This window comes from Enhydra lutris, unplaced genomic scaffold (assembly GCF_002288905.1).
Source record: "Enhydra lutris kenyoni isolate GAN:26980312 unplaced genomic scaffold, ASM228890v2 scaffoldscaffold9, whole genome shotgun sequence".
In the NCBI taxonomy this organism is placed as follows: Eukaryota; Metazoa; Chordata; class Mammalia; order Carnivora; family Mustelidae; genus Enhydra; species Enhydra lutris.
The window spans coordinates 818,462-845,932 of NW_019154093.1; the positions used below are offsets into that span (position 1 = coordinate 818,462).

Genomic DNA, 27,471 nt, shown 5'->3' on the forward strand with positions numbered 1-27,471 from the left:
ACACTACAAGCTGGGCGTTTTCATATATTACTTCACTTAATTCTTGACATAATCAGCAAACTCATTTTACACATAACAGTGTATTAGTAACACCCTCTCAGCACCACGAGGGCAAACTTATATATGCCATCGCTGACCCTCCCTGAAAGCTGCCACACTGACCTATATTCCCATTTTGTAGATGAAGAAACTAAGGCACAGCCATTAAGTGGCAGGGAGCAGTGAGGAGCAGCTCTGTGGAACTCCAGAGCATTTCAGAGTCGGGCCAAGGGCCCCACCCTTGGAGTAGTACCTAAGGAAGAGTACATCGATGGTTAGGGTATAAAAATTTATTCCATGTACAGAATATGACCGCTAACGAATGCAGACAGGATAGGACACAACGATACTGGGTGGGAGATGGCTAGCTCTTTGGAAAGTGAACAGGTTTGGGTGGCTCAGAGCCTCATGCCACACAGAATGGTCAGTTAGAAGGGAGAGCACATGCCGAACACCGAGAGAGGTCGGGGCACTGAGCGGCTGCCCTGGGTGCCCGCTGCCTTCCCGGTATGATCTGGGGCTTCAAAGGATGCCACGCTTGGAAGCAAGCAACTGAAGCGAAGGGGGTTCCTAAGGTGGGCCCAGGCTTGTCTCTGAAGTCACGGCAACACCATTTTAAGCAATATGTTTAATTGGATAATTTCCACAAACTATACACGAAGTTTCTAACCATCACAATTCAGTGAAGTACAAAACATTAAGTTACAGGCTGTGGGAAGAGAAGGTAACACTCACAGCGGCACCTTCCAATCCTGGTTGATCTAGGGGTAGGGGGTGGGGGAAGGTTTCGTTTTTAACTGAGCCCCTCATTTCAATGTACAAAAGAATTACTCTGATTGATATTAAATTGTATTGAAAACAAAATGGACGAAAAGCAACTACTACTCTATGTTGGGGTGGCAATGGGAGGAAAGAATGAGTCCTTCAAAGCAGGAGGGGAGACGCTGGGGGAAGGTTCCGTGGTGGTGAGCCCAGCTGGTCACTCACGCTGCTCCATTTTTACTTTCGGTGGTCTCAGGAAGGTCCGATTTTTCTTCTCTTTCTTCCCCTTTGTATTTGCTTGGAAGTTTCGCCAGCTGTCCACACGACCATCTCGACTTTCCTGAGCACAAAAGAGGTTTGGGATGAGGGAACTAGTGAACAAGAAGATGGGCCTGGACCTGCTCGCCATCCCCAGAGCCCAGCCCGGCTCAGCCCGCTGGAATAAACCAAGAGTAAAACAGAGCAGAACTTTCCTCCCACTTCCACAGGCCCACAAAAAGTAGCATCCCACCCACAGCAAGCAGGACCAGCTGTGAGCTGGAAGAAGAGGACAACATCATCACAACATCTGCTGGGGACCTCAGGGCTGGAGAGTCAGCAGCTGCTACTATTTCACAAATGACAACCCTGCGGCTCAGAGGTCAGATCACTTTCTCAAGGTCATATGCATAGCCAGCAGCATGGCCGCTCTTCCCACTGCACCTGCCTTCGGCCCCACAAACCTTGGACGGAGGCTCAACGCCAGCACAGTGACCAGCCAGTTACACTGAGAGGGCCACTAGGGTTTCTCCCGGCTTATCAGGAGACCTACTCCTTCTCTCTCCCTGCATACAAGCAGGGGGACAGAAAACAGTCATCCACTCTGGTTAACCAGTCCCTAGCCTGAGACCTGAATGTTACAGAAGAAAAGACACCGAACATGGCTCAATTCAGGAAATTGGCTGCGTACCTGAAAAATGTAACCAGGGTGTTAAAGAGGAGTCAAGTTCAAAAGCCGGGATATCAGGGCCACAAGAACCTCGAGTTCCTGCTAACAGACCTCTTAAGGAGGGCACCACTCCGTGACCACTGCCTAATCTAAACGGGCAAAGCATTTTTCTCGAGCCCACTTGGCAGCTGTGCATTCCATAATCTCTAAGATGCTGTTCAGGGACCCTCCCTGCCCTTGCCAAGGCCAGAGAGCGCACAGGCAGCTGAGCTGGGACTCGTTCTCCAAAACTCCTGCTCCTCTTTCTCTGTTCCTCTGCCCCAGTCAGTCCCGGCAGTGCCCCAGGAACCAAGTCTCGATGCTGGGAAGTTTTCTTAGTCTGGAATGAGAATCCCTAACCACCCTGGAAACTTACCTCAAAGTTTTTCTGCCACTCCCTTTCTCGTTTGGCTTTTTCTTGAGCTTCAATCTCTTCTTCCCTTTGTCGCTTCCTAAGAAGAACCAGACCAGAGTATTTATGTGATACTTAGAGATCCTCTTAACCATACAGGTTAAGCAATCTCCCCACAGAAGCAAGTATATAAAGTAAATCAATTCCCTAGGGTTCTCTAAAAATGACTGTCTGGAGAAGGCTCAGAGCCTTTTCACAAATGTTTCATCTAGGGGCACCTGGGTGGCTCAGTGGGTTAAGCCGCTGCCTTCGGCTCAGGTCATGATCTCAAGGGTCTTGGGATCGAGGCCCGCATCGGGCTCTCTGCTCAGCAGGGAGCCTGCGTCCTCCTCTCTCTCTGCCTGCCTCTCTGCCTGCTTGTGATCTCTGTCTGTCAAATAAATAAATAAAATCTTTAAAAAAAAAAAAAAAAAAAACCCAAAAAAAAAAAAACAAATGTTTCATCTAAAGCACACAGATGGGACCACAGGCAGGGCTACAGGGCAGGATATAAATACCCTTGTTACACGGACAGACGTGTTGCCAAGGCCTAGCCAAAACCAATCGTAGGTTATGGGCTCTATCTATAGGTTCGGGGTTTGGTCTGGGAGAAAGCCGTCTCGAGAACCCAGGCCGGCCTACTTCAGTAGAATGACCGTAACAACAGCAGAGGTTCTTAATCAAGAGGATCTCTGGACAAGACCCAAACCCAAAACAAGGACATTTCACACAACCTCAACTAGCAAAACATGGTTACTGCCAAACACTAATCAACAATACAAAATACATAAATCAAATTAACCTCAAGATTTCTGATAAGCAAGGGAAATCATACTTGGGGACAATAAATATACTGTAAGTGATTACACTACACAGTAAATACTACAGACTTGCCAAAGCTGCAGCCACTAGTCACACAAAAGGTTCTGGCCTCAGCAACTGCGTATGGGGCGCCTGGGTGGCTCAGTTGTTAAGCGTCTGCCTTTGGCTCAGGTCATGATACCAGGGTCCTGGGACTGAGCCCCACATTGGGCTCCCTGCTCAGTAGGGAGCCTGCTTCTCCCTCTCCCACTTCCCCTGCTTGTATGCCCTCTCTCACTGTCTCTCTCTGTCAAATAAACAAATAAAATCTTTAAAAAATAAATAAATAACTCTATAAACTCCTGGAAATCAGGAAGAAAACACACAGCACTCTTGATTAAAAACTACCTAAGGACAGGTCTATTCAATATATCCCAAAAGTCAGAGACAATTTCTTACCCTAGGGATTCCAAAGTTTGGCTGTTTCAGATAACTATTTTACACAGTTTCTTAAATGATGTACTATATAATTCCTTGATTAGAAAAATCCTTCATTAAGAAAATCCCAAAGACCAATTTTGGTTAATCTAGGTATTTAGATGGATTAAATAAATAGTCTGATGCATACCTTTCATGCATCTCTTTGGCTTCTCTCTCTTTCCTTTTAATTTCCAGCTCGGCAAAGAGTTTCATGGTCTGTTTATATACTGCTTGTTTGAACTACAAGAAAATTAAGAACAAAAGAAAATAAAAGTCAGTATTTTACCAGTAACTTGAATCAAGCACTTTTAGACAGAGCCTCAGACAAAAAGCATGTCAGAACCGGCAAGGAAGAAAGATTTCAGAGAGAACTACTTAATGATGCTCCCTCCTGGGAGATAAATAACATAATCGCCCAGGAGATCTTTCCACTTTCACCATGAGGATGATACGCAAGAAACTTGTTCTGGTGTAAAACACCAGAGAAAAAAACTTCTACCTGCTTATCACAACCATGTGGGAGGACCCTTTCTTCCAAAGAACCTCGAAAAAATAACTTTCATTCTTTCTTTTTACAAATATCTTATAAATTACTCTGTGCCAGGCTCCCAGCCAGGTACTAGAAGTTGCTACCAAGCAGACCCATTTCAGGAGTCAGTTACTGACTACAGTGGAACTGTCAGGGCTATTAGTTATGTGTCCCCTACCCGCCATCATCTGTTCTCCTTCCATGTAAAATCCCTTATCTTTAGGTACCTGGTCACCCAACATAGAAGCCCATATTTCCTAGGCTTCCTTTCAACTAGGTGTGGCCATGTAACTTAGGTTTTAGCCAATGGGACATAAAGAGAAGTGATGCAGCAATTTCCTAGAATTATCTTAGAGGGAGTACATGTATCCTTCCTTGTCCCCTTCCTCTATTCTGCTGTTTGGCACATGGGTGAGGTGATGACACATTCTGGACTGTGAGGAGGGGGCAGCATCTTGTTGGCAGAGCCACAGAGAGGAGAATGAGTACTTGGATGACACGTGGTCCAGTGCTGCCATAGCAGCGGCCATCTTCCCAAAGACTATATTACACAGGACAGAAAACAAATCACTGTCTTGTTCAAACCACCATCATTTTGGGTCTCAGTTGTATGCAGTCGAACTTATACTCTAAGTAATGCGCAGATGGGGAAAAAAATCACACAATGTAAGACAGAAAACAGAACTATCTTTAAAACTTTTTCCCCCCAAAATACAAAGAAAAATAGAAACTAATCCATCATGCAGATTTCATAGAGCCTGAATCCCAAAAGCAGAGACACTGGAGCAAAGAGTAATATACAGGGGTGCCTGGGTGGCTCAGTGGGTTAAAGCCTCTGCCTTCGGCTCAGATCATGATCCCAGGGTCCTGGGATGGAGCCCCGCATCAGGCTCTCTGCTCAGCAGGGAGCCTGCTTCCTCCTCCTCTCTCTCTCTGCCTGCCTCTCAGCCTACTTGTGATCTCTATCTGTCAAATAAATAAATAAAATCTTAAAAAAAAAAAAAAAGAGTAATATATGGAGAGAAAGGGAAGTAAAGGAGCCCCAGAATTTGTCACTTCTTTTTAAGATTTTATTTTTATTTATTTGACAGAGAGAGAGAGATCACAAGGAGGCAGAGAGGCAGGCAGAGAGAGAGAGGAGGAAGCAGGCTCCCTGCTGAGCAGAGATCCCGATGCGGGGCTCGATCCCAGGACCCTGAGATCATGACCTGAGCCGAAGGCAGAGGCTTTAACCCACTGAGCCACCCAGGCGCCCCTGTCACTTCTTTTTAATACTGTTATCTGCCAGCCACTGCTCAATAAAAGCAACACTGACAAACCCCAGTCCCTAATAAGGACAAACATCAAAGGAGTGAAGGCATCTGTAAGAGTATTTCAATATCTTTAAAGGCTCCAAACTCTCTTGGACGGATGGTTACTGATGACTGAATTCTTTATATTCTTCTGCTTTTTCCAAATGTTCTATCATTAGCATGTGTTCCTTTATAATTGGGGGAGGGGAAAAAAAGACAACTTAAAAAAGTTAGGGTTCTTAAAAACTCAGGAGGACCAAGGAGTATTTATAAGAGGGTCTTCAAAAAAGACCAGAGATCATTAAAGGAAAGGGAAGAGAAAATAAGACTGAGGAGAAAAAACTGAAATACTGGGACAGAGTAAATTCAAAACAGGTGGCTAGTGCAAAAGGTGACCTCACAGTTCATAAGCAGGGTTACCACACAGAAGACGGGGCCAAACACTGTCAGCAAAATCACTGAAGCAAGGAGTTGTAGGCAAGCTTCCCTAGCAAGACAGCTTCTCTCGTATAAATCTTTAAAACCAAGGTAAGTAGGGGTGCCTGGGTGGCTCAGCGGGTTAAGCCTCTGCCTCCAGCTCAGGTCATCATCTTAGGATCTTGGGATCGAGCCCCGCATCAGGCTCTCTGCTTGGCAGAGAACCCGCTTCCCCCTGCCCTCTCTGTCCGCCTCTCTGCCTATTTGTGATCTCTGTCCATCAAGTAAATAAATTAAAATCTTAAAAAAAAAAAAACAAAAAACCCAATGGATGAAGCAATGTTCTCCATTTCTCTGTAAATTATCACCTGGAGCACAGTGAGCACTCATGGCTGGTGGAAAGCCGTTCACTAGCTGGTTAGAGTCACCTGTGGTTGCTCCCAAAGTGCTCTGTGCCAGCTGCCAACAACTACTATGAGATTTAAATATCACAGAAATTGATGAATATGGTTATACAAATAAATGCTGGTTTCCTTTTAAAACTAAGTGGAATGCTTTAGAAAGATTCAATAAACGTTAAGTCCCTAAAAATACTGGCGTTGGGGATGCCTGGGTGGCTCAGTCGGTTAAGTGTCTGCCTTCAGCTCAGGTCATGATCTCAGGGTCCTGGGATTGAGTCCCGCATCGGGTTCCTTGTTCAGCAGGGAGCCTGCTTCTCCCTCTTTCCTGCTGCTCTCCTGCTTGTGCACGTGCTCTCTAATAAATAAATAAAATCTTTAAAAAAAAATCATAAAAAAATACATTAAAATACTGCTGTGAAATTAGGTACAGGCTGAGACATCCAATAAAGACTGGAAAACAAATCATCCGGGTGGGCTTGCACTTCCGAAGGCCTTAGCTTGCCGCAGCCTCCTTACCCAGCAAAGCAATGAAGCAATTGTTCCTCTATGCAAAACCAAAACAAAACAACCAATGACTAGGATTTTGCTCTTGGGTTTTGCTTCACAAATACCTAAGTTTTGTTTCGCAAATACCTAAGTTTCAACGTACTGCAAAAAAGCATTAGAAGTACAAACTATGGCTGATGCTGTGTGTGTTTTACAAAATAAAGTCAATGGCAAACGCCAATCAGCAGACACACACTGAAGGAAAAGGCCATGGCCCTATGACAAAAAAAAGGGCGAGGCTTAAAAATAAGTGCAGGGACATACATTTAAATATTTTAAGTTAAAACAAAATGTTTCCAGCACGTATGCGTCACTCCTTAGGCTTCCCTCTCTTGAACCCAGCAATCGGTGGGCTCAAGCTCAGGGGACAGCGTGGCTTTTCCCAAATCTCACTCACCAGCTCAGGGTCGTCTTCCTCCACATTTGTAGGTTTTCCTTCCTTCTTTAATTGCTTTTTTCTCTCTTTCACCTAAAAAGAATGTTTTTCATCAAAAAATTGAGACTATCCATTGAGCTGCACACAAATGGCACATGCACCTTCTGTAGGTACAGACATGACCAAAGGTTTACGTGGAAATAAAATGAGCCCCTGCCCCTCCCCCTCCACAACAACAATGCAATCAAAGGAGAACTACAAACCAGGGGTCCTTCCTCTAAACCTCATCTAAAATCCAATCCACCAGGAAGGATGGAAGGGGACCAGCAGTGAACTTGCCCCCAACTCATCAGATCCTAGGCCAGAGCCAAAGAGCCTTGGATACATTGAACAGATTACCCAACTCTCTTTCGCGGCCGGTAGTTAAGTGTTTATAGCAACGAAAATGTATTTGTCAAGTTTTAGAACAAGCTACCAAATTTGTGGCATTAAGCTTAACTGTTCTCTGGTATTTCAACAACTGCATTATTGATAATTTTCACTGTGAAATCCCCTTAAACCAATCATATTAACTGATTTTTTTTATTGCGTTGGCCACCACTGAGATCTAAAAAACAAATTACATATACTCCTTCACACAAGAATGTCATTACTCTAATAACCATACACTACTGCTCCAGCGAAAAGCCAGCGCCTTCCAAGCTCAGAACAACCCTACTGCCACCTTGTGGCCAAAAAGCCTGAGGATGGCTCCTTTATAGGCAAAATATAGAGAAAAAGTAACTACCACAGGAATTTAAGGAGAATTTGTCAGGTCCTTTTCTGATTTCTACCAAAATCTGGCCTATAGGTACCACTTCCAACGTATGACCAACAAGGCCTAGTTATGGCCATCTTTCTCCTCCTTTTACTCATTTTCTTCATCTAAACTGGACTCATTATTATTATTATTGGTTATACAGTTCTGTTTCCGATTCCAAAGCGCTTCAAAGAAAAGGTCACATTCATATTCACTCCCAATTGAAACAGCTCTTACAAATGGGCTCACAATTCTTGCCCAGCAAGTAAAAAATTAAAACAAAGACCTTTCTTACCTCACGTAAGCCATCTTAACACTTCCCACCACTAGGGAGATTTAGGCAATGCAAAAAAATAAAATCAACTATAACTGAACTTATTTTAGTTGAATCCTTCCCAAACCCTATTATTAATACAGATACACACCTCCTCCTATTTTTAAAAAAATTTACTCACGACCCCTTGCCAATCTTTCTCAAGCCCACGTTCCAACCCCTTCACAGAGACAAGAATAAAAATCTTCATCATGGCTGCTCCACTCTTCCACTCTCAGAACTGGGAATGTGACAACACTATGAGGAGAGGGCAAGAGAGGACCTCTCTGTGCAGCCTGGGCTGGCAAGGAAAGAGGGAAGGGCAGCCTCCTAGCCACTCCACATCCTGAGCTCTAGCGCATGCCCTATTTATGAGCACCACAGCAAACTTTCGGAGACCAGATAAGAGGTCACAAGTTACACCAGTAGGTATTGCTATGTTAACATTTACCCTCCTGCAAGGTGCCCAAGGCTTGCTAATACTTCCTGTAAACACGGCAGCACTATAAATACTTACAGTGTGTTCCACGTATTCTTTTCCTGCCTGAATTACATCCAGGGCCCTCTTCTTTTGTTCCTGATCCAGTAGCAACTTGTAAGCTTTGTCCACAGCTAATGCAAAACATTGAAATTAACTGTTTCTGCAAACACCCTCTGAAAGTCTGAACTATACTCAGGCAGTGTAAATGGACTTGTGTCATCTAAAAGCATCCCCTACTTTGTTACATTATTTATTGTCGTTAAACTAATTTAAAAAACATACAACTATAGCAATGACTTTCCTTGCGAGCCTTGGAAAAAATTAAATATACCCTCAAGACTAAATACACCACATCTAGATTTAATTCAGTGGTAAAATACTGCCAGTTATTTTTTTTATGTTCAAAAAAGAAAAATGATCCTACGTAGTAACAGTCTTGACACGTAAAAGTTTTAACAAAGCAAAGTTAAGATCTATTTCTTAAACAGCAACATTCTGCTTTGGAACAATTGTTCTACTGAAAACCACAGCTTCTTCATGACCAGAAGACAAAACTGTAACATTCCTTTCTTGATCCAGGACAAGGAACAGTTAGTCCCTAGCATTGATAAAACAGTTCTTGGAAGCAGGTAAATTTACAAATACCTTCAAAAGCCTTTTGTGCTCTGTCAGCATCGTCTTGGTTTTTGTCAGGGTGCACCAATATGGATAACTAAAATAAGAGGAAAGGTAGGTTTGTCAACGAGAGGAACATTTAGTCACTCTTCACCTGCACTGTACCAAAAGCTCTAAGGTGTTATGGAAAAAAACATGGTCAGCTGGAAGCTTTTTCAACAAATTAATAAATATCATAAAATGTGCAGAAATACTGGTCCTTAAAATTCACCAGAAGGTCAATGCACAGCTGAGAGACATGTAGGGTTTTAATCACAAACTTAAGAACAAATAAAAGTCTCACATCAGCAGGACGCCATGAGGTTGCAGAAGAGAAACTGAGAAGCACCCGGTTCCTATTACATCCCTTAAACCAAGCACTGAAGAAGCTAAAGCACATATGAGACATCTCTTTCCTAAAAGAACTTGTAATTTTAAGTGATGGTTCTCTTGTTGGGGGGGGGGTGAGTACAGTAAACAGGAGATGGGGACTAAGGAGTGCACTGCAATGAGTACCAGGTGATGCGTGAAAGCGCTGAATCACTATATTGTACCTGAAATTAATATACGCTGTATATTAACTGGAAATAAAATAAAATCTTTGGGGAAAAAAAAAAGTAGTGGTTCTTAGTTCTGGCTACACTCCAACCTTGTAAAGCCTTTTTTCCTTAAGATTTTATTTATTTATTTATTTGAGAGAGCGCGCGAGCACGCACAGGAGCAGGGAGCAGGAGGAGCGGGATATACAGGCTCCCTGCTGAGTGTGGAACCCAACTCGGCCTGATCCCACGACCCTGAGATCATGACCCAAGCAGAAATCAAGAGTCGGATGCCCAAATGACTGAGCCACCCAGGCACCCACAACCCTATAAAGCTTTTTAAAAATATAGGTCTACTTTCTACCCTCAGAACCTCTGATGAGTCTCTGGCAACTGTACTTTCTAGACCTCTACTGGAGTGTTAATTTTGCTAGGTATGACAAGTAAGAAATGCAAGGAAATGCCCTTTTTTTTTCTTGGGGGGACACATGATGACGTATTTGGGGTAAAGTAGTGTGCTGTCTGTAACTTACGACAATTCAGCCAAAAACATAGAGTTAATGAGGTAAACCGTTACACACAGATAATGAGTATATGGGTGTTCACTGTTCTACTCTTCCTTTTTAAAATGTAATTTAAGTTTTTTATAATAAAAAATATTTATTTTTTTTAAAATAAAAAGCAAAAATCTCCAAGGTATTATTTTCAGACAGCCAGGATTAAGAATCACTGACCTACTATCATTGACAGACCTAAATCAACTAGTTGGAACAGTGGAACTGTGTTGGGGGAATGATACAAGTGGGAATCAAATGCTAAATCCAGCATTACTGGAGAGCCAGAATCCTGAGCTCTAATTCCAACTTCAGTCACCTTCCGGCTCTAAGACCTTGAGCAGTTCTCCTAGCCTATCTCTGTGCCAGTTTCCTTCTCTGTAAACAGGAAAATACCAGGTACCTCTGTCTTACTGGGTTCTTAAGGATGAAATACAAGTAAGAAACTTAACATACTGTCTAACACACACTGACAACAGTTAGCATATAATTATCATCATTATGTGCATTTTACAAATGTGGTAACAGGCACAGAAAGGTTGAAAGTAACTTGTTCAAACTGCTTATAAAGGGTATGACCAAGACTGGAACTCAAGTCAAACAGGTGTAGGGCCCACACTTTTTTTTCTTTCTTTGAGAGAAAGAAAGCGTGAGCGCACACATGTATGCATGAGCGGGGTGAGGGAAAAGGAGAGAAGCAGACCACCCGCTAAGCACAGAGACTGATGTGGGACTCCAACTCACAACCCTGAGATCATGACCTGAACCAAAACCAAGAGTCAGATGCTTAATTGATTGAGCCACCCAGGTGCCCCGAAGGCTCACACTCTTAACTATTAGACCATATTAATGACTAAAGAACTCTTATTGAGTTCTTTGTACAGCTACATAAATAGTTGTTCTAACTATGGATCTGAATGCTTGTTTATATTAAATTGGGAAAGACTGCTAATGCATTACAATAGGAAGCTTGAAATTTTAGAGAAAAAGAAGAAAAGCTGAATATAGATGCAGAGTAGAACTCTATAAAAAGCTAGGAAATTATGGGGCACCTGGGTGGCTCAGTGGGTTAAAGCCTCTGCCTTCGGCTCGGGTTGTGATCCCAGGGCCCTGGGATCGAGCCCCACATCGGGCTCTCTGCTCAGTGGGAGCCTGCTTCTCTTCCTCTCTCTCTGCCTGCCTCTCTGCCTACTTGTGATTTCTGTCTGTCAAATAAATAAATAAATAAATAAATTAAAAAAAAAAAAAAAAAAAGGCTAGGAAATTATATAACGGGAAATGCCTGGGTAGGCAAAGATAAAAAACATCTTGACTTAATAGTAGACCAGAAGATGATTATGAATCAGCAAAGTGGGGGCAATTACAGTATCAAAGAAGCAGGCACAACACTGGATATTAACAAATATGTCCTGGGCGCTGGGTGGCTCAGTGGATTAAGCCGCTCAGGTCATGATCCCAGGGTCCTGGGATCGAGCCCCACATCGAGCTCTCTGCTCAGCAGGGAGCCTGCTTCCCCTTCTCTCTCTGCCTGCCTCTCTGCTGGCTTGTGATCTCTCTCTGTCAAATAAATAAATAAAATCTTTAAAAAAAAAAAAAAAAGTATGTCCTGCAGGAACTGAGAATTATATTTAGCACTGGTTAGGTCCTCTTAAAATATGAAGAACATGAGAGATATAAAAAAGTTGGGTGAAGTTTAAAAAAAAGAAAAATGACCTGAAATATACAGAAAATCCAGTTAGTAAAGACAGGTTACAAGGAGTATGATTATTTAACTCCTGGAAGAAAAGGCTGGAGATTACTCAGTTATCAAAATTGGAAGCATTTTTTAAAAGGCTACTATAAAATTTTGTAAGCTCAGGTTATGAAACATCAGATTGGGAAGAAAGCACTCTGTATGAAACCAGGTATCTCTTGGGTACTTATTTAAGTTTGCAAAAGATAAAATAACTGAGGAAGGAGATCTTAAACAATTTAAAAACTGTTATGAAGGGCATCTGGGTGGCTCAGCATCTGACTCTCAGTTTCAGCTCAGGTCCCAGGGTCTTGAGATAGAGCCCTGAGTCAGGGTTTGTGCTCAGGGGGAAGTCTGCTTGAGAATCCTTCCTCTCCCTCTCCTACCCCCTCTGCTCCTCCCTCCCTCAGCCTGCTTGCATGTGTTCTCTCTCTAAAAATAAGTAAATAAAATCTTAAAAAAAAAAAAAAGGAAAAAAAAAAAAACCTGTTACAAATCATTTAACATATTCTCCCTGGGAAGGCAGAGAATTAAGTTCTACTGTTCTATATTGTATTTCTCCTGATTAAGGGGCTGGAAAGATTCATTTGGATATAAAATTCATTCTATTCAGAAGTCAAATTTGTTCTATTCTGCGCCCTCACTCCCAACCAAATGCCTCGGTTTGAGAGTGGGCACGCTCCTGCTGTAACCTTCCCAAGTCTCTGAACGAAGCTGTCGCCAGGCTTTACCGCCTACCAACAAATCTGCCGCTGCCGGCAGTGTGAGTGTCAGAGGCAAGCCGTGGTCTTTAAGTTATGTACGAATTTTGTCACTATGAGGTGTGTTTTGTTTTTCTTTTTTAAGAGTTACACAGCCTTAAGGGTAAAAAAAGAAAAGCTAAGGGATACCTGGGTGGCTCAGTCAGTTAAGCGTCCAACTCTGTTTCGGCTCAGGGCATGAACTCAGGGTTGTGAGATCAAGCTTCGTGTCGGGCTCCCTACTCAGTGGGGAGTCTGCTTGAGAGTCTCTCTCCCTCTCCCTTTGCCCTTCCATGCCACCCCCTGCCACCCGTACACATGCATGCTCTCTTTCTATAATAAATAAATCTTTAAAAAAAGTTAAATTTTGGCCCATAAGTCATAATAGAAGACCTAAGAGAATCATGTGCTTACTGTACTCCCAAATCAAACTCCATCTATTACAGGGGAACAGTACTATACCTGTCGAAACCTCTTTTTTATTTCTTCATCTGTCACTTCAGGATCAATCTGAAGAACCTGAAAGAATCAAAATCAACAATGTAAAAGAGATTAAAAGAATTTATGAATTTAACAGGTATCCAGTAATTATATATATTATAATCACCACCTAGAACAGTACTCAGCATTCCAGAATGGTACCTGGCACACAGTTCTAAAAAATGCTCAAGAAATATAAATGAGGGGTGCCCAACTGGCTCAGTCAGTAGAACACGCAACTCTTGTTTTGGGGTCATGAGTTCGAGCCCCATATTGCGTGTAGAGATTATTTTTTAAAAATAAAATATTTTTAAAAAGAAATATAAATGAGCAAATCAGTAACAGAATAATAGTTACACCACTTTAGGGTTCTCAATACAGTAGCTACTTTTATTCCATCAGCGGAATTTACCTTATACCCAGAGACATGTTTCCAGATCATGTTGCATTTTCCCTTCGTTCATTATGGAAATTATCCCCCTACCCACCCCTACTTGTCTTTGCAAATGTGGGAAAAGCATAAACATGCAATAGGGAGAAAAATCAGGCTGGCTCCCTGATTTTCAATCCAGAAAGGTCTACTGGGCTCCATTTTATATCTGTAAATCACATGGGCCAATGGCTCTCAGTCCAGAGTGAACATCAGAATTGCCTGTGAAGACCTGTGAGTGATGCCTGGGCCCTACTCTAGAAAAGTCTAATTCCAACTCATTAGAACTGAGGTACAGCCAAATGGAAGCATCTGTATTTTTCAAGGAACCTTGATTTTTAAAAATAAATTTAATCATTCCTCTCCAAGCCTAGGTAAGCTGGTGTAGACAGTCCTCATCAAAGATCCTCACCCCAGCACCACAAATACATACATTCATTCAAACATCTATATAGTAGCTACTATCTGCTGAACACACTGCTATGTACTAGAAATGCAAAGATAAATAAACAGGGAAAACATATTTTTTTAATTACCATATAATAAGTGCTTTGGGGGAAGGGAATGTTATATACAATTAAAGCAGATGATTTCACAGTGTAGTCCATGGATTCAACAGAGCACCTAGCATTTATTTACTTGGTATTCAAGGCCAGAGGAAGGTCCTGAAAGGGCAGAGGGTAAGAAGAGTTTGTTAGAAATTCAGAAGAGAAGGCCCCACTTCAGTACAACAAGATCCCCAAATGATCTGAATCTTTTCAAGTCTGAGAAGCACCAGCAAGAAATGATGGCATTTAGAAAAAAGTACATTTGAAGTTAGCAGAACTAGGGATCAGTTAGTAGTGGGAGAGGGGGCGGCAGGGGGGGAGCAGCAGCAAAGAGGAAAAAAGTGAAAATAAATCTTGAAAGGAAAAATACATACTAGAAGTTAAACTGCAAAATAATCCACCAAGCTCAGTCAGATGCCTCCAGTTTTTTTAAAAACCTGGTAACAAGTAACGTCAAGATTATTGCAAGCTTTCAAAACATTCCAACAGCCCACCTATAGTAATAAAGTTATTGGTAGACAGTGAAGCTGAACACCACTGCATTTGCCAGACTTTGGAAGGTTATGACAGAAGCATACCCACTCTCCAATGCTAGGCAGACATTCATTCAGGGTGAGGGAAAAGAAGAACTTTAAAGCAAAGAATTTTCAAGATTCCCTGTGTCCCCTCATGACTTCCCAAGGGAGAAAGGAATTGGAGAAAAGTCACTCAAGAGGAAGTATGCAGCCATAAAAGATTTACAGACAAAGGGAAATAGCTGTACCTACACAAATATTCAGAAGAGAATTTTACCTTACCTTGGTTCTGGGGAAAAGAAATGTACTGGAGCAAACCAAAACCCAACAGACCCCAGGTGTCCATAATGAATGAGAAAGAAAACTTCCCACTTTCACACACCAAAAAAACCTCCAATAAAGTTACAGCCCAGAGCTAACCATACCAAAAGGCAATTCATAAACCTTGACTGGTTCCCAAGTTAAACAAATAAAATAGCGATAACTGAGATTTGGGGGACAAACAGGGCTGCTTGAGTGTGGATTCCATTAGAATGATCATGTTAAATGAATTAATGTTTTTCTTAGGTGTCATGATGGTGTTGTGGTTACACAGAGATTTGTTCTTGTTCTGAGATGTGTGGTAAATTATTTAGGCACGAAGCCTCACAAGTCTACAGCTCACTTTCATATGATTTGGCAAAAATGAAGAAGGTATGTATATATACACGCACAAACACACACATACCAGTCTGAAGTTATTTTTCCAAGAGTTGTATCACAAGTGCACATGTGATCACAGGCAACAAATATTCACTGGGTGCCTTCAAAGCTAATCCAACCCCTTTCCTATCTTTAAGAGTTGGAGGTGCCATATGTGGAAATACAAAGAAAACAGTGGGCCTATCCCTGTGGCCCAACCCTCTCTGAAGCCAGCTTCCCACTCGGTACAAATTTTTGGAGCACCAAGGGCTGCTAGATACTGTGCTCGCTACTAATCTCACGGAATTTAACATCCATCAGGGGGAGAACAGACAAGTAATAAGTAATTCTTCCAAACATGATAAATGAAAAAAAAAACAAACAAGATAAATGACACATTACCAATATGGTTCTTAGGAAGCCCACAGATCTGTTCAGATTCTTGGAAGGTTTTCTGACCTCCTACTGTGTCTCAGGCTTTAGGGATACTACAATGAAGAATCTACAGTCTTAGACCTCAGAGGGTTAACTAATCATCTCACATTAACAAAAATGCCTGACATTTATACAAGTTTCTGAATTCAATCTATAACAGCCTCCCTTGGGATCTTCCGCTTCAAACAGGAATCCAGTCTCTGTCCCATCTGACCTCCATGACCTGTTAATAACATGCAAGTACCAGAGTTCTTCGAGAGAAATACCTTTCCTTCCCAGGTACTTAATAAGACAGAAAAAAACAAAAGTCGGTGATGCTCCCTGCTGGCATCTTTAAGTCATATCAAAATAAGGAACACAAAAAGCGTAGGACTGAGCAGGGACACAGGTTCATCTAAGCTTTGGGAAGAAAGTGGGGAAGGGCCCTCAACCCAAGAATCACTGCAGAGCGCAGAAAAAAAGATGCTTGCGTAATGGCTGAAGGTTAGACATGTGTCCAAATAGGGAGCTGAAGAGATGGCAGGAAGGAAAAAAATGCTCCCTGTATAAGGACTTCTGAGAAGAGCCCTCAGACTCCCAGTCTACCTTCCTCCCTTTTCTGCCTGCTGCTCAGTAAGACAGTGTCTAGGAAGACCATTCATAATTCAGCTGACAGCTGAGGTGATAGCCATGACTGCATTACTCTCCTTACCAGAAGCCCAGGCGGCTTACCTCTCTAGAAAAATCGGATTCATTCAGATGGCTCAACAGTTGCTGCATGAGGAGCAAAAGTCACTCAATTCCTGGGTCACCAGGAACAACTACTAAAGTTCTGACTTAGAGTCAAAAAGCAACTTTATAAGAAGACTATGGCCAATGACGTCCACCCTATGAAGAGGCCAGCCCATGTGTAGAAAAGACAAATATTCTTATGGGTAGTCATGGAGTCCTGCTCATTCAAACACAATGTCCCATCTTCCCCAGTGTGTCAACCTTAGCATATCTTTGTGTGAAGATGTATATATTCAAATACACACACACACACACACACACACACACACACACACACGCTCATGCAGTCAACCTTTGAACAACACAGGTTTGAACTGTGTAGGTCAACTTACATACAGACTTTCTTTTCAATAAATACAGTATACTACTATAAATATATTTTCCCTTGTGATTTTAATATTTTCTTTTATCTAGCTTACTTTATTATAGGAATACAGTATTTAATACATACAACATACAAAATATGTGTTAACTGATGTTTTATGTTATCAGTGAGGCTTCCAGTCAAGAGTAGTTATCAGCAGTTAAATTTTGGGGGAGTCCAAAGTTATACATGGATTTTTGACTGTGCAAGGGTTTACATGCCTAATCCCTCTATTGTTAAAGGGTCAACTGCATACATTATGCATATGTGTGTATATGTATGCATAAACTATATATATACTCAAACATACTTCCTATAATCAGGACAGGAGCTACGGGGCAATAACTTCCAGAATCACAGTAACTAGTAGGGCATTAAAATCTGAGTCTTTATACTGGTCCCAGCAATCTGTCACTTCTTGTCAATCAGATCTCCAGAGGAAACATGAATTACCTTAACAAATAAATGGGTAAGTTACATGATCACATGTCCCCTTTTCATGATACTACGTACAATTTAAGAGTATGGTTAGGGGCGCCTGGGTGGCTCAGTGGGTTAAAGCCTCTGCCTTCGGCTCGGGTCGTGATCTCAGGGTCCTGGGATCGAGCCCCGCATCAGGCTCTCTGCTCTGCAGGGAGCCTGCTTCCTCCCCTCTCTCTCTCTGCCTGCCTCTCTGCCTACTTGTGATCTCTCTCTCTTTCCCCCTCCTTGTAAAAAAAAAAAAAAAAAAAAAGAGTATGGTTAAACAGAAAGGATGTACCATCAAACTCTTTATCACTTCTCAAACAAATTATCTTCTTCATGCCCTTCTCAAAATCAAATCAAAAGTACTTTTTTAAAAGATTTTGTTTATGGGGTGCCTGGGTGGCTCAGTGGGTTAAAGCCTCTGCCTTCGGCTCAGGTTATGATCTCAGGGTCCTGGGCTCGAGCCCCACATCAGGCTCTCTGCTCAGCAGGGAGCCTGCTTCTCCCTCTCTCTCTGCCTGCCTCTCTGCCTACTTGTGATCTCTCTCTCTGTCAAATAAATTTTTTAAATCTTTAAAAATAAAGTAAATAAATAAATAAATAAATAAAAGATTTTGTTCCTTTTTTAAGTAAACTCTACACCCAACATGGGGCTCAAACTCATAATCCTGAGATCAAGAGTCACAGGCTCTACCAACTGAGCCAGCCAGGCACCCCTCAAAAGTACTCTAAGCTTTCCATCTTCCCCTTCCCTTTCTGAGCAATACAATACAAACACATTAAGTGAGGCCAGGCACTTAGACATCTACTAGTAGACATCTTCTCTGGGTGGGGCATCAAAACGGCCCAGAGCAGTGCCAAAGCCCATCTGGGATGAAGACAGTGGTGACCATACAGGGAGTAGTGGCCAGTCACACAGTGGTGGAGCACAAACAGGCGAGAAGAGCATCCACACAGAAAGGCAGCCAGACATGGAGGTACAAAGTGGGTTAAGAAGGGCACCTCAGTTGATAGGCAGCCTGGTGTAAGGTGTTAATAACTAAGCAGGGTAAGACTGAACATGGGAAGGTAGCCAAGTACAGGGTATCAGAGCCCAAGAGGGATAAGCAAGGCATCCACACGGAAGCAGAGCCCACCACTGGGTATTTGAGACTGAGCAGGGTCCACAAGGGAAGGTGGCCTGGCACAGAGTACAGGAGCCCAGGCAAGAACATCTTCACAAAGGCATGGCCTGGCATGGGAAACCTGTGCTTAGTGAGGTGGGTTTCCATGTAGGAGGGCATCCACTGTAAGAAGGCAGCCCAACAAGAGGTGTCAGAACCCAAGCAGGATGTAAAGAGCACTTGCATCGAAGTATGGCTGGCGCAGAAGTTGGAACTGAGCAGAGTGAAGATACCTCCACGCACAGGGGTGACCTGGAGCATTCAGTTAAAGCCCAAGTAAGATGAGGAGGGTGTTCTCATAGGAAGTTAGCCTAACAGAGGGTGTCAAAGCCAGAGCAGGGTAGGAAGACGCCTGCTTGATGAGGAGGATGCTGGACTCCCCAGGGGTAGAGGGCAAGCACAGGGAGCCTGGGCTGGGCGAGGAACACACCTACATAGAAGGGTAAGCTGGCATGGGAGTTTTGAGCTCAGGTATGGTGAGAAGGGTTTTTGCTCAGTAAGGCAGCCTAGTGTTGGTGTCAGAATAAAGCAGGGTGAGGAGGGCGTTCGCAAGAGGGAGGGAATGGCAGCTGCGAGATCAGATGCAAATAGGAAGATCAATTAAATTTTGTTTTAAAAGATTTTATTTATTTGACGGAGATTACACGTAGGCAGAGAGGCAGGCAGAGAGAGAAAGCAGGTCCCTGCTGAGCAGAGAGCCTGATGCGGGGCTCGATCCCAGGACCCTGGGATCATGACCTGAGCCGAAGGCAGAGGCTTTAACCCACTGAGCCACCCAGGCACCCCGGAGATCAATTAAATTTATATATATATATATATATATATATATATATATATATATATATATATATGACAGGGAGAGCCCAAGTTCTCACTACGAAAAGGAACCACAAGCATGGAAAGGAAAAAAAATAAGAATAAACTCTGTAGTGTTAGATTGAAATTGGATGCAAATATATGTATATACACATGTATGCAAATGCACCAGCGTGTGGGCACACACATGCACACACACTCACCCCCAATCCTTGGCCCTATCTACCAAGAGGGTCTAGGGGCAGTGACATTCCCAACAGCAATAAGTACACTTAGCACCCACATCTTGACTTCTAAATACACCCTTCACTAAAAGGAACCAGAGCTCCTCACTGAAACGATAAATTTTAGGCTGAGTGAGGAAAAGTACAAGAGTGCCTAGTAATCAAAGGATGAAGACATTTTGAAAAATAGGATCTGGCTTGAAAGGTAACCTACTCACCAAATTTGGGACAACCTGAGCAATAAAATAAATAATATCAAAATATAACACACTGAATAAAATAGGAAAGCCTCAATCTATACTAATAAATGAATAAATTGAAACTCTGATAAGGAGAGGGTATTTACAGAGTCTCAAAGTACCTCCCCATAAAATAGTTATTACAAAGAAGGATAAAAGTAACTTCATGAACAAACATAGCTGTTACCTCTTGAAGTGGTACGGTTAACATCATTAGTCATGGGATAAGGCTAATGGAAATATCATGTACTTTATAAGTTGCAAAGAGAAGAATACAATATCACTTCTGTGATACTCCTGCCAACATAGCATAAACTGAATCCAGCTGAAGAAACATCAAACAAAACTCAAATTGAGAGATATGCTCTAAAATAACTGGCCTATAATCTTCAGAAACGGTAAGGTCACCAAAGTTGAGGAATTGCTGAGGAACTGTTCCAGGCTGAAGGCTAAAGGGACATGACAACTAAATTTAAGAGTTGATTCTGGGCTGGATCCTTTTGCTACACAGGACATTACTGAGACAACAGGCAAACTGAGTGGGGTCTGAGAACTACATGGTAACAATGTTATCAGTGTTTGTTTCCTGATTTTTACGGTTATATTGTGCTTCAGGAGGAGAGTGTCATCTATAGGAAAAATACATCGAAGTACTGCAGGACAAAAGGGCAGCAATATGGACAACTTAGTACCAGATAGTCTAAGAAAGTCTTCACGGTACACTCCTAACCTTTCCACAAATCTGAGATTGTTTTAAAATATAAAAACTCTTGGGGAGCCTGCGTGGTTCAGTGGGTTAAAGCCTCTGCCTTCGGCTCAGGTCATGATCCCAGGGCCCTGGGATTGAGCTCCGCATCGGGCTCTCTGCTCAATGGGGAGCCTGCTTCCTCCTATCTCTCTCTGCCTGCCTCTCTGCCTACTTGTGATCTCTGTAAAATAAATAAATAAAATCTTTAAAAAAAAAAAAGGTTTTTAATACTCAGTGTTTTTATAAGCTATAACAATATTCATGCCAAAATTTAGTGGTAAGCTATTAGAAACTAGTTTAAATATCCTACAATAAAGGAATTACTTAAACAATAATTATAAAGACTTTCAGAAATGTATCTACCGCTTCCAGGAACAAGGTCTAGGGAAGGGGTGGCAGGCACCATGTCCAGCTGTGAAGGTGGGGAGAGAAAGCTCCCGAAGCAGCCCAAGAAATAGGACAAGAAGATGAATGAGGAAGATACAGCATTCAAGCAGAAACAGAAAGAGGAGCAAAAGAAACCTGAGGAGCTAAAATCAAAGGCCACAGGTAAAGGCCCCCCCCCGGCTACACGTGGAATTAAAAAAACTGGCAAAAAGTAAGCTGTTCCTTGTGCCGGAGGCAATGATGATCCTTAATTCCATTCCTGTTTAAACATCTAGATTCCTTGTCATAGCATCTGTTGCTACCTATAGCTGCAATGAAGTTTTGTCTTAAATCCTGTTGTACACTTAAGGATAAACTTTTATTAAAAAAATAATCAATCATAAAAAAGAAATGTACACAAATATGTATTTTATATAGTACAGCATTTAAAATGTTAAGAATGAAGTGCATCATCCTCCTTGTTTTAAAATAAAACTTTTTTTTTTCTTTAAGTAGGCTCCATGCCCAGCATCATGGGACTTGAACTCATGACCCTGAGATCAAGACTTGAGCTGGTATCAAGAGTCAGTTGCCCAATCAACTGAGCCACCCAGGTGCCCCTAAAATAAAACATTTAAAATAGCTGATGTATAAACAATTAAGAGTGGCTATTTCTCTTAGGTGGGATTACACATGATTATTCTTGCTTTCTTTAAGTTTTTTTTTAAGATTGTATTTATTTGTTTGACAGACAGAGTTCACATGTAGGCAGAAAGGCAGGCAGAGAGAGCGGGGGAAGCAGGCTCAATCTCCACCCTGAGATCATGACCTGAGCCGAAGGCAGAGGCTTAATCCACTGAGCCACCCAGGCGCCCCTTCTTGCTTTCTTTATATTTCTTTTTTTTTTTTTTAAAGATTTTATTTATTTATTTGACAGAGAGATCACAAGCAGGCAGAGAGGCAGGCAGAGAGAGAGGAGGAAGCAGGCTCCCTGCTGAGCAGAGAGCCCGATGCGGGGCTCGATCCCAGGACTCTGAGATCATGACCCTAGCCGAAGGCAGTGGCTTAACCCACTGTGCCACCCAGGCGCCCCTAACAGATAAGTTATTTTCTTTCTTTTTTTTTTTTTAAGATTATTTATTTATTTATTTGACAGACAGAGATCACAAGTAGGCAGAGACACAGGCAGAGAGAGAGGAAGGGAAGCAGGCTCCCTGCTGAGCAGAGAGCCTGAAGCGGGGCTCGATCCCAGGACCGTGGGACCATGACCTGAGCCGAAGGCAGAGGCTTTAACCCACTGAGCCACCCAGGCGCCCCCACTTTCTTTATATTTCAAATCTTTATAAGACATATGGTTTACTGGGGCACCTGGGTGGCTCAGTTGGTTAAGCACTTGCCTTCAGCTCTGGGATCATGACCTGAGCAGAATGGAGGCCCATATCATTCCTCTTCTCTCTCTACCTGCCACTCCCATGCTTGTATTCTTTCTCTCTGTCAAATAAATGAATAAAATCTTGGGATGCCAGGGTGGCTCAGTCGGTTAAGCATCTGTCTTTGGCTCAGGTCATGGTCTCTGGGTCCTGGGATCAAGTCCCACATCAGGCTCCTTGCTCAGCGGAGGGCCTGCTTCTGCCTCCTCCTCTGCCACTTCCCCTGCTTGTGCCCTCTCTCTCTCTCTGACAAATTAAATAAAATCTTTCAGTAAACAAATCTCTCCAGCCATTAAGCTGACTGTGCTCTTTCTCCATAGGGGTCCAGTATGCCACGGCTGCAAACAGTAGCCTCCTTGGCTATGCAGCCTGTTGATTGTATGGGTTGCCCTAAGGGACCTTGGAGACAGTCCTTTCCAGTGGATATGGAGGTCTGACCTCATGCTATCTCCAAGCTAGGCTGTAGAGAGGTATGCAGGGTGCCTTTGGAAAGCCCCAGGGCACAGAAACCAGGGTCCACATTAGCCAAGTCATCATGCCCATCCATAGCAAGTTGCAGAACAAGGAGCAGAGATTCAGGCTCCACACAGGGCCAAGTTCAAGTTCCCTGGCCGCCAGAAGATCCACATCTCCAAGAAGTGGGGTTTTACTAAGTTTAATGTGGATAAATTTGAAGACATGATGGCTGAAAAGCAGCTTATCCCAGATGGCTGTGGGGTCAAATACATCCCTAATTGTGGTCCCTTGGACAAACGGATGGCTCTGCACTCATGAGAACCTTGGCACTGCCCCCTCCCTATTCATGCCCTCCAATATATCCTACTTCTTGTCAAAAACAAACAAATAAATAAATAAAATCTAAAAAAAAAAAAAAAAAGAAAGAAATATGGTTCACTTTCATAATTAGGAAAAGTTTTAAAATAAAACTAGGGCCACCTTGGTGGCTCAAGATGTTAAGCGCCTGCCTTTGGCTCAGGTCATGACCCCAGATTCCTGGGCTTGAGCCCTACATCTGGCTCCCTGCTCCTAGGGAAAGCTTCTCCCTCTCCTCTAAGCTCATGCTCTCTCTTGCTATCTCTTTCTCTCTCTCTAATAAATAAAAATCTTTTAAAAATAAATAAAATGGGGCGCCTGGGTGGCTCAGTGGGTTAAAGCCTCTGCCTTTGGCTCCGGTCATGATCCCAGGGTCCTGGGATCGAGCCCCACATCGAGCTCTCTGCTCAGCAGGGAGCCTGCTTCCTCCTCTCTCTCTATGCCTGCCTCTCTGCCTACTTGTGATCACTGTCTGTCAAATAAATAAATAAATAAAGTATTTTTAAAAATAAATTAATTAATTAAATAAAAAAATAAAATAAGAAAACTAAGGAAACCCAAGAAGTATATTTGCTTGTCTACAACCTTATGATCATTTTTTGGTCATTGAGTTTTTTGTTTTTTGTTTTTTTTTTTTTTTAAAGATTTTTTATTTATTTATCTGACAGAGAGAGATCACAAGCAGGCAGAGAGGCAGACAGAGAGAGAGGAGGAAGCAGGCTCCCTGCTGAGCAGAGAGCCCGATGCGGGGCTCGATCCCAGGACCCTGAGATCATGATCTGAGCCAAAGGCAGCGGCCCAACCCACTGAGCCACCCAGGCGCCCCGGTCATTGAGTTTTTAATACTTATTACTGCAGTAAAACCGAAAAGCTGTAATAAGCAAACTAAATCAAGATCCTAAATTTGTCAAGGCTAGCTATCCCTTCATATCTGAAAATGAAGACCTATATATTTGGGTTGGTAGAAGATGGAGAATATGTAACAAGGTAAAGACCATCTCATTTTCCTTAACATTATGCCTCTCAACCTCTGCTCACAATAAAACCATCAAATCTCAGTTCCAACTATAAGACAAATTAATTGTGTGTTCTGCTGTAAGTCGGTCTGCAGCTATGCAAAGCTCCCCCATCACAAAGCCGCAGCAACATCAGAGAGCTCACCTCAAATGGGTTCAAATTGAAGTAAGAAGAACCAGGACGGGTCAATCTTTCAATCTGATTTTTGGATGTTAGAACTGAATCTCTCTTCTCTATCTGTTTCACCTAAAATGAAGGGAGATAAAAACTTTATTAGTAAAGTTCAATAATAAACTCTGAATTGTCATCTTAAGAAGCTACTGACATGTTCAGCAAACATTTGTCTACATGTGGAAGACAGATTGCCAAATGTTTTGGGAATAATTACAATAGCTATCATTTACTGAATTCTAAAAATGTAAAAACTTTACACATAGTTATTCCTCCCAACCATCCTATACAGTAAATATTCCTATTATCCCCATTTTACAGATAAGAAAACTGAGACTTAGAGAGGTTAACTGACTTGTTCCCAACTACTCAACTTGCAAACAAGAATTTTAACTGCAACAGTTTGAGGAACCAAGAATATTCAAACATAAATATATCACAGCCGCCACTTTCAAAAAGCTTCCACTGTAATGATGGAAGATGCACCTGTGCTGTTCATATTTAATTTACAACTTTTTATTTAAGAAAAATACAATCACACTGAAATATATACTGAAAACAGCATTAAAAAAGTATATGGGAGGGGCGCCTGGGTGGCTCAGTGGATTAAAGCCTCTGCCTTCGGCTCAGGTCATGATCCCAGGGTCTTGGGATCGAGCCCCACATCAGGCTCTCTGCTCAGCAGGGAGCCTGCTTCCTCTGGCCTCTCTGCCTGCCCCTCTGCCTGCTTGTGATCTGTCAAATAAATAAATAAAATCTTAAAAAAGAACAAAAAAATATTTGAGAGAGGTAAGTAACTCTGCTTACCAAACTCAAATAGAGTTAGGAAAATCCCTGGCCCAGGTGCTCAATCGGTTGGGGACCCAACTCTTGATTTCCACTCAGATCATGATCTCAGGGTCCTGGGATCAAGCCCTGTGTCCCATTCTGCACTCAATGCAGAGTTTGCTTGGGATTCTTTCTCTTTCCCTCTCTCTGCCCCTCCCCACCCAAAAAATAAATAAATAAAATCTTAAAGAAAGGAAAAGGGAAAAGGAAAAGAAAAAGAAAACCCCCTGACCCAAAGACAATGCTAAGGAGAACAAGCACCAAGCAGTGCCAGGAAAACATCCTTGGCGCCATTGTCAAAGCTGTAATACTAGTTAAAATGTATCACTGGTATGTTATATTCCACCTTTATTCTTATGGCCAAAAGGAGTTTGGAAATAATTTCAGTAACATAAAAAGCCATTCCTTCTCAGTATCTTCCCTCTTCACTTTCTTTAAGATAGCATGCCACTCCCTACTCCCCATACTCTATCTCCTTTCTCAGACTTATTTTTCCTCATAGCACTTATCACTACCTGACACTACATTGTACATGTTTGCTTATGCTTATCCTTCTCTATACAATGCAAGCTCTAAGAAAACAGGATTTTTCTCTGTTGTCCACCAACATACCTCTAGCACCTAAGCAGTACACTAGTACATGTCAGGTACCCAATAACACTGATTGAATGATGACTGAAGGGTCCTCCTTTAGGTACTTTCTCTCATTCAATTCAAACAAACCAGGATTGCTTTTCTTTTTTCTTCTCTTTCTCTCTTCAACTAAGAGATGGTAAGTGAAACAATTTCCTGTGCAACCGCAGAGCAGTCATTAGAGGTCAATAAATTTTGGTACCAGTTTATCAATATTTTCAAGTTAACTGGGCATCTCAAAACGACAAACTATAAAAGTTGTGCTAACTCCATTTTTAAATTTAATACTTTGGAGAAACTACTATATAACAAACACTGTTAAAAATAAAAGATAAAAGATAAATGTGACATAGAGCTGAACTGAGTAGCTCACAGCCTAGAGGGGCGCAATTCCATTCCTCAAACCCATGCCAATTCACAGAGGTCCATCTTCAGCTTTAACTCTTAGACCCCTTCTGAAACACTAACTCGTTTAACCTTCATAAAACTCGTTTTAATATTCTCTTCGCTTTACAGAAGTGGAAATGGAGAATCTGAAAAATGCCTTGAAAAAAATTCAACACAGTCCAATTAACTGCCTTTCAAAAATCCAATCCAAGGTCCTCTGACTCCAAATGGTATGCTTTTCTCTCACTTATTCAACAAATATTTACCAAGCAATCACTATGTCCTAGGTCCTGGAAATGCAACAGTAATCGAGGCTCAGACCAAACTGACTCCAGTCCTAACATGATACCAAGCTGTTATTTGCTTTAGGACCCAGAACAAATTATTTCACCTCCCCAAACCTCAGCATCTATAAAACAGAGATAATGCCTACCTGGCATGATGCATAATGCCTGGCGTTCGCGAATGGCAGAAATAACCACTAATACAACTCATTACAGAGCACTAAAAGGGAAGAGTGCTTCCGTTTAGAACAAAAATGAGGCCCAAGACAGTTAAGTCGCCCCCAAGAACGCCAGCTTCTGCCAGCCCCTGCCAGGCTCCGACTCCGCGGACTTGGGGACCTCTGCACGCGCCCTGGCACTTCGTTGGCCACACTCGTCGTCTACCCGCAGACGTCGGACCCTGGCCCCTTTTTCGATGCCCAAGGGATTCCAAAAGCAGCTATCAGGCAGAGACTAACACACACCCCCAGCCCCCCGCCTCCCCGAAGGCCAGACAGGAGGAGCCGCCCAACGGTCCAGGCCAGAAAGACCACCGCCTTTTCCCGCTGGGAAAGTAGGACCGGACGGAGTCACCCCGGCGCCACTACTCCTCACTCGGTGTTCACCTCACTGTAGAAGGTCATAAATGCTTCCTCCGTGCTCCCTCCGCCAGCCGAAGCCCCGCTCTCTCCTGGAGCCGCCATTTCCCCGGCCCAGCAACCACGTGACTCCCCTGCGCAAGCGCAGCCTCCTGTGATACTTACAGACCCGCCTCTCTAGCCCCGCCCCTTCCTTGTGACTCTTAAAGGGTTCGCAGCCCAGCAGACATCTCTACTCTTTTTTTAATTGAGGTGAGATATACACAACATAT

General features: G+C 42.6%; 1 protein-coding gene across 2 annotated transcripts; it reads right to left on the reverse strand.

Annotated features, from left to right (window-relative positions):
* Nucleotides 1-316: 316 nt before the first annotated feature.
* Nucleotides 317-27,333, reverse strand: LOC111143329 (DnaJ heat shock protein family (Hsp40) member C8). Of its 2 annotated transcripts, none has more exons than XM_022497001.1 (9): nucleotides 27,227-27,333; nucleotides 24,463-24,564; nucleotides 13,276-13,332; nucleotides 9,240-9,306; nucleotides 8,631-8,725; nucleotides 7,023-7,094; nucleotides 3,589-3,680; nucleotides 2,145-2,220; nucleotides 317-1,072 (listed from the first exon to the last, which is right to left on the reverse strand). In XM_022497001.1, the coding sequence occupies exons 1-9, from the start codon at nucleotides 27,302-27,304 to the stop codon at nucleotides 1,019-1,021; spliced, it is 693 nt and encodes a 230-aa protein (XP_022352709.1). In that variant the 5' UTR covers nucleotides 27,305-27,333; the 3' UTR covers nucleotides 317-1,018. The 2 variants fall into 2 exon arrangements, with proteins under 2 accessions (XP_022352709.1, XP_022352708.1); XM_022497000.1 differs by having other exon boundaries at nucleotides 649-1,141.
* Between the last annotated feature and the right edge of the window lie 138 nt (nucleotides 27,334-27,471).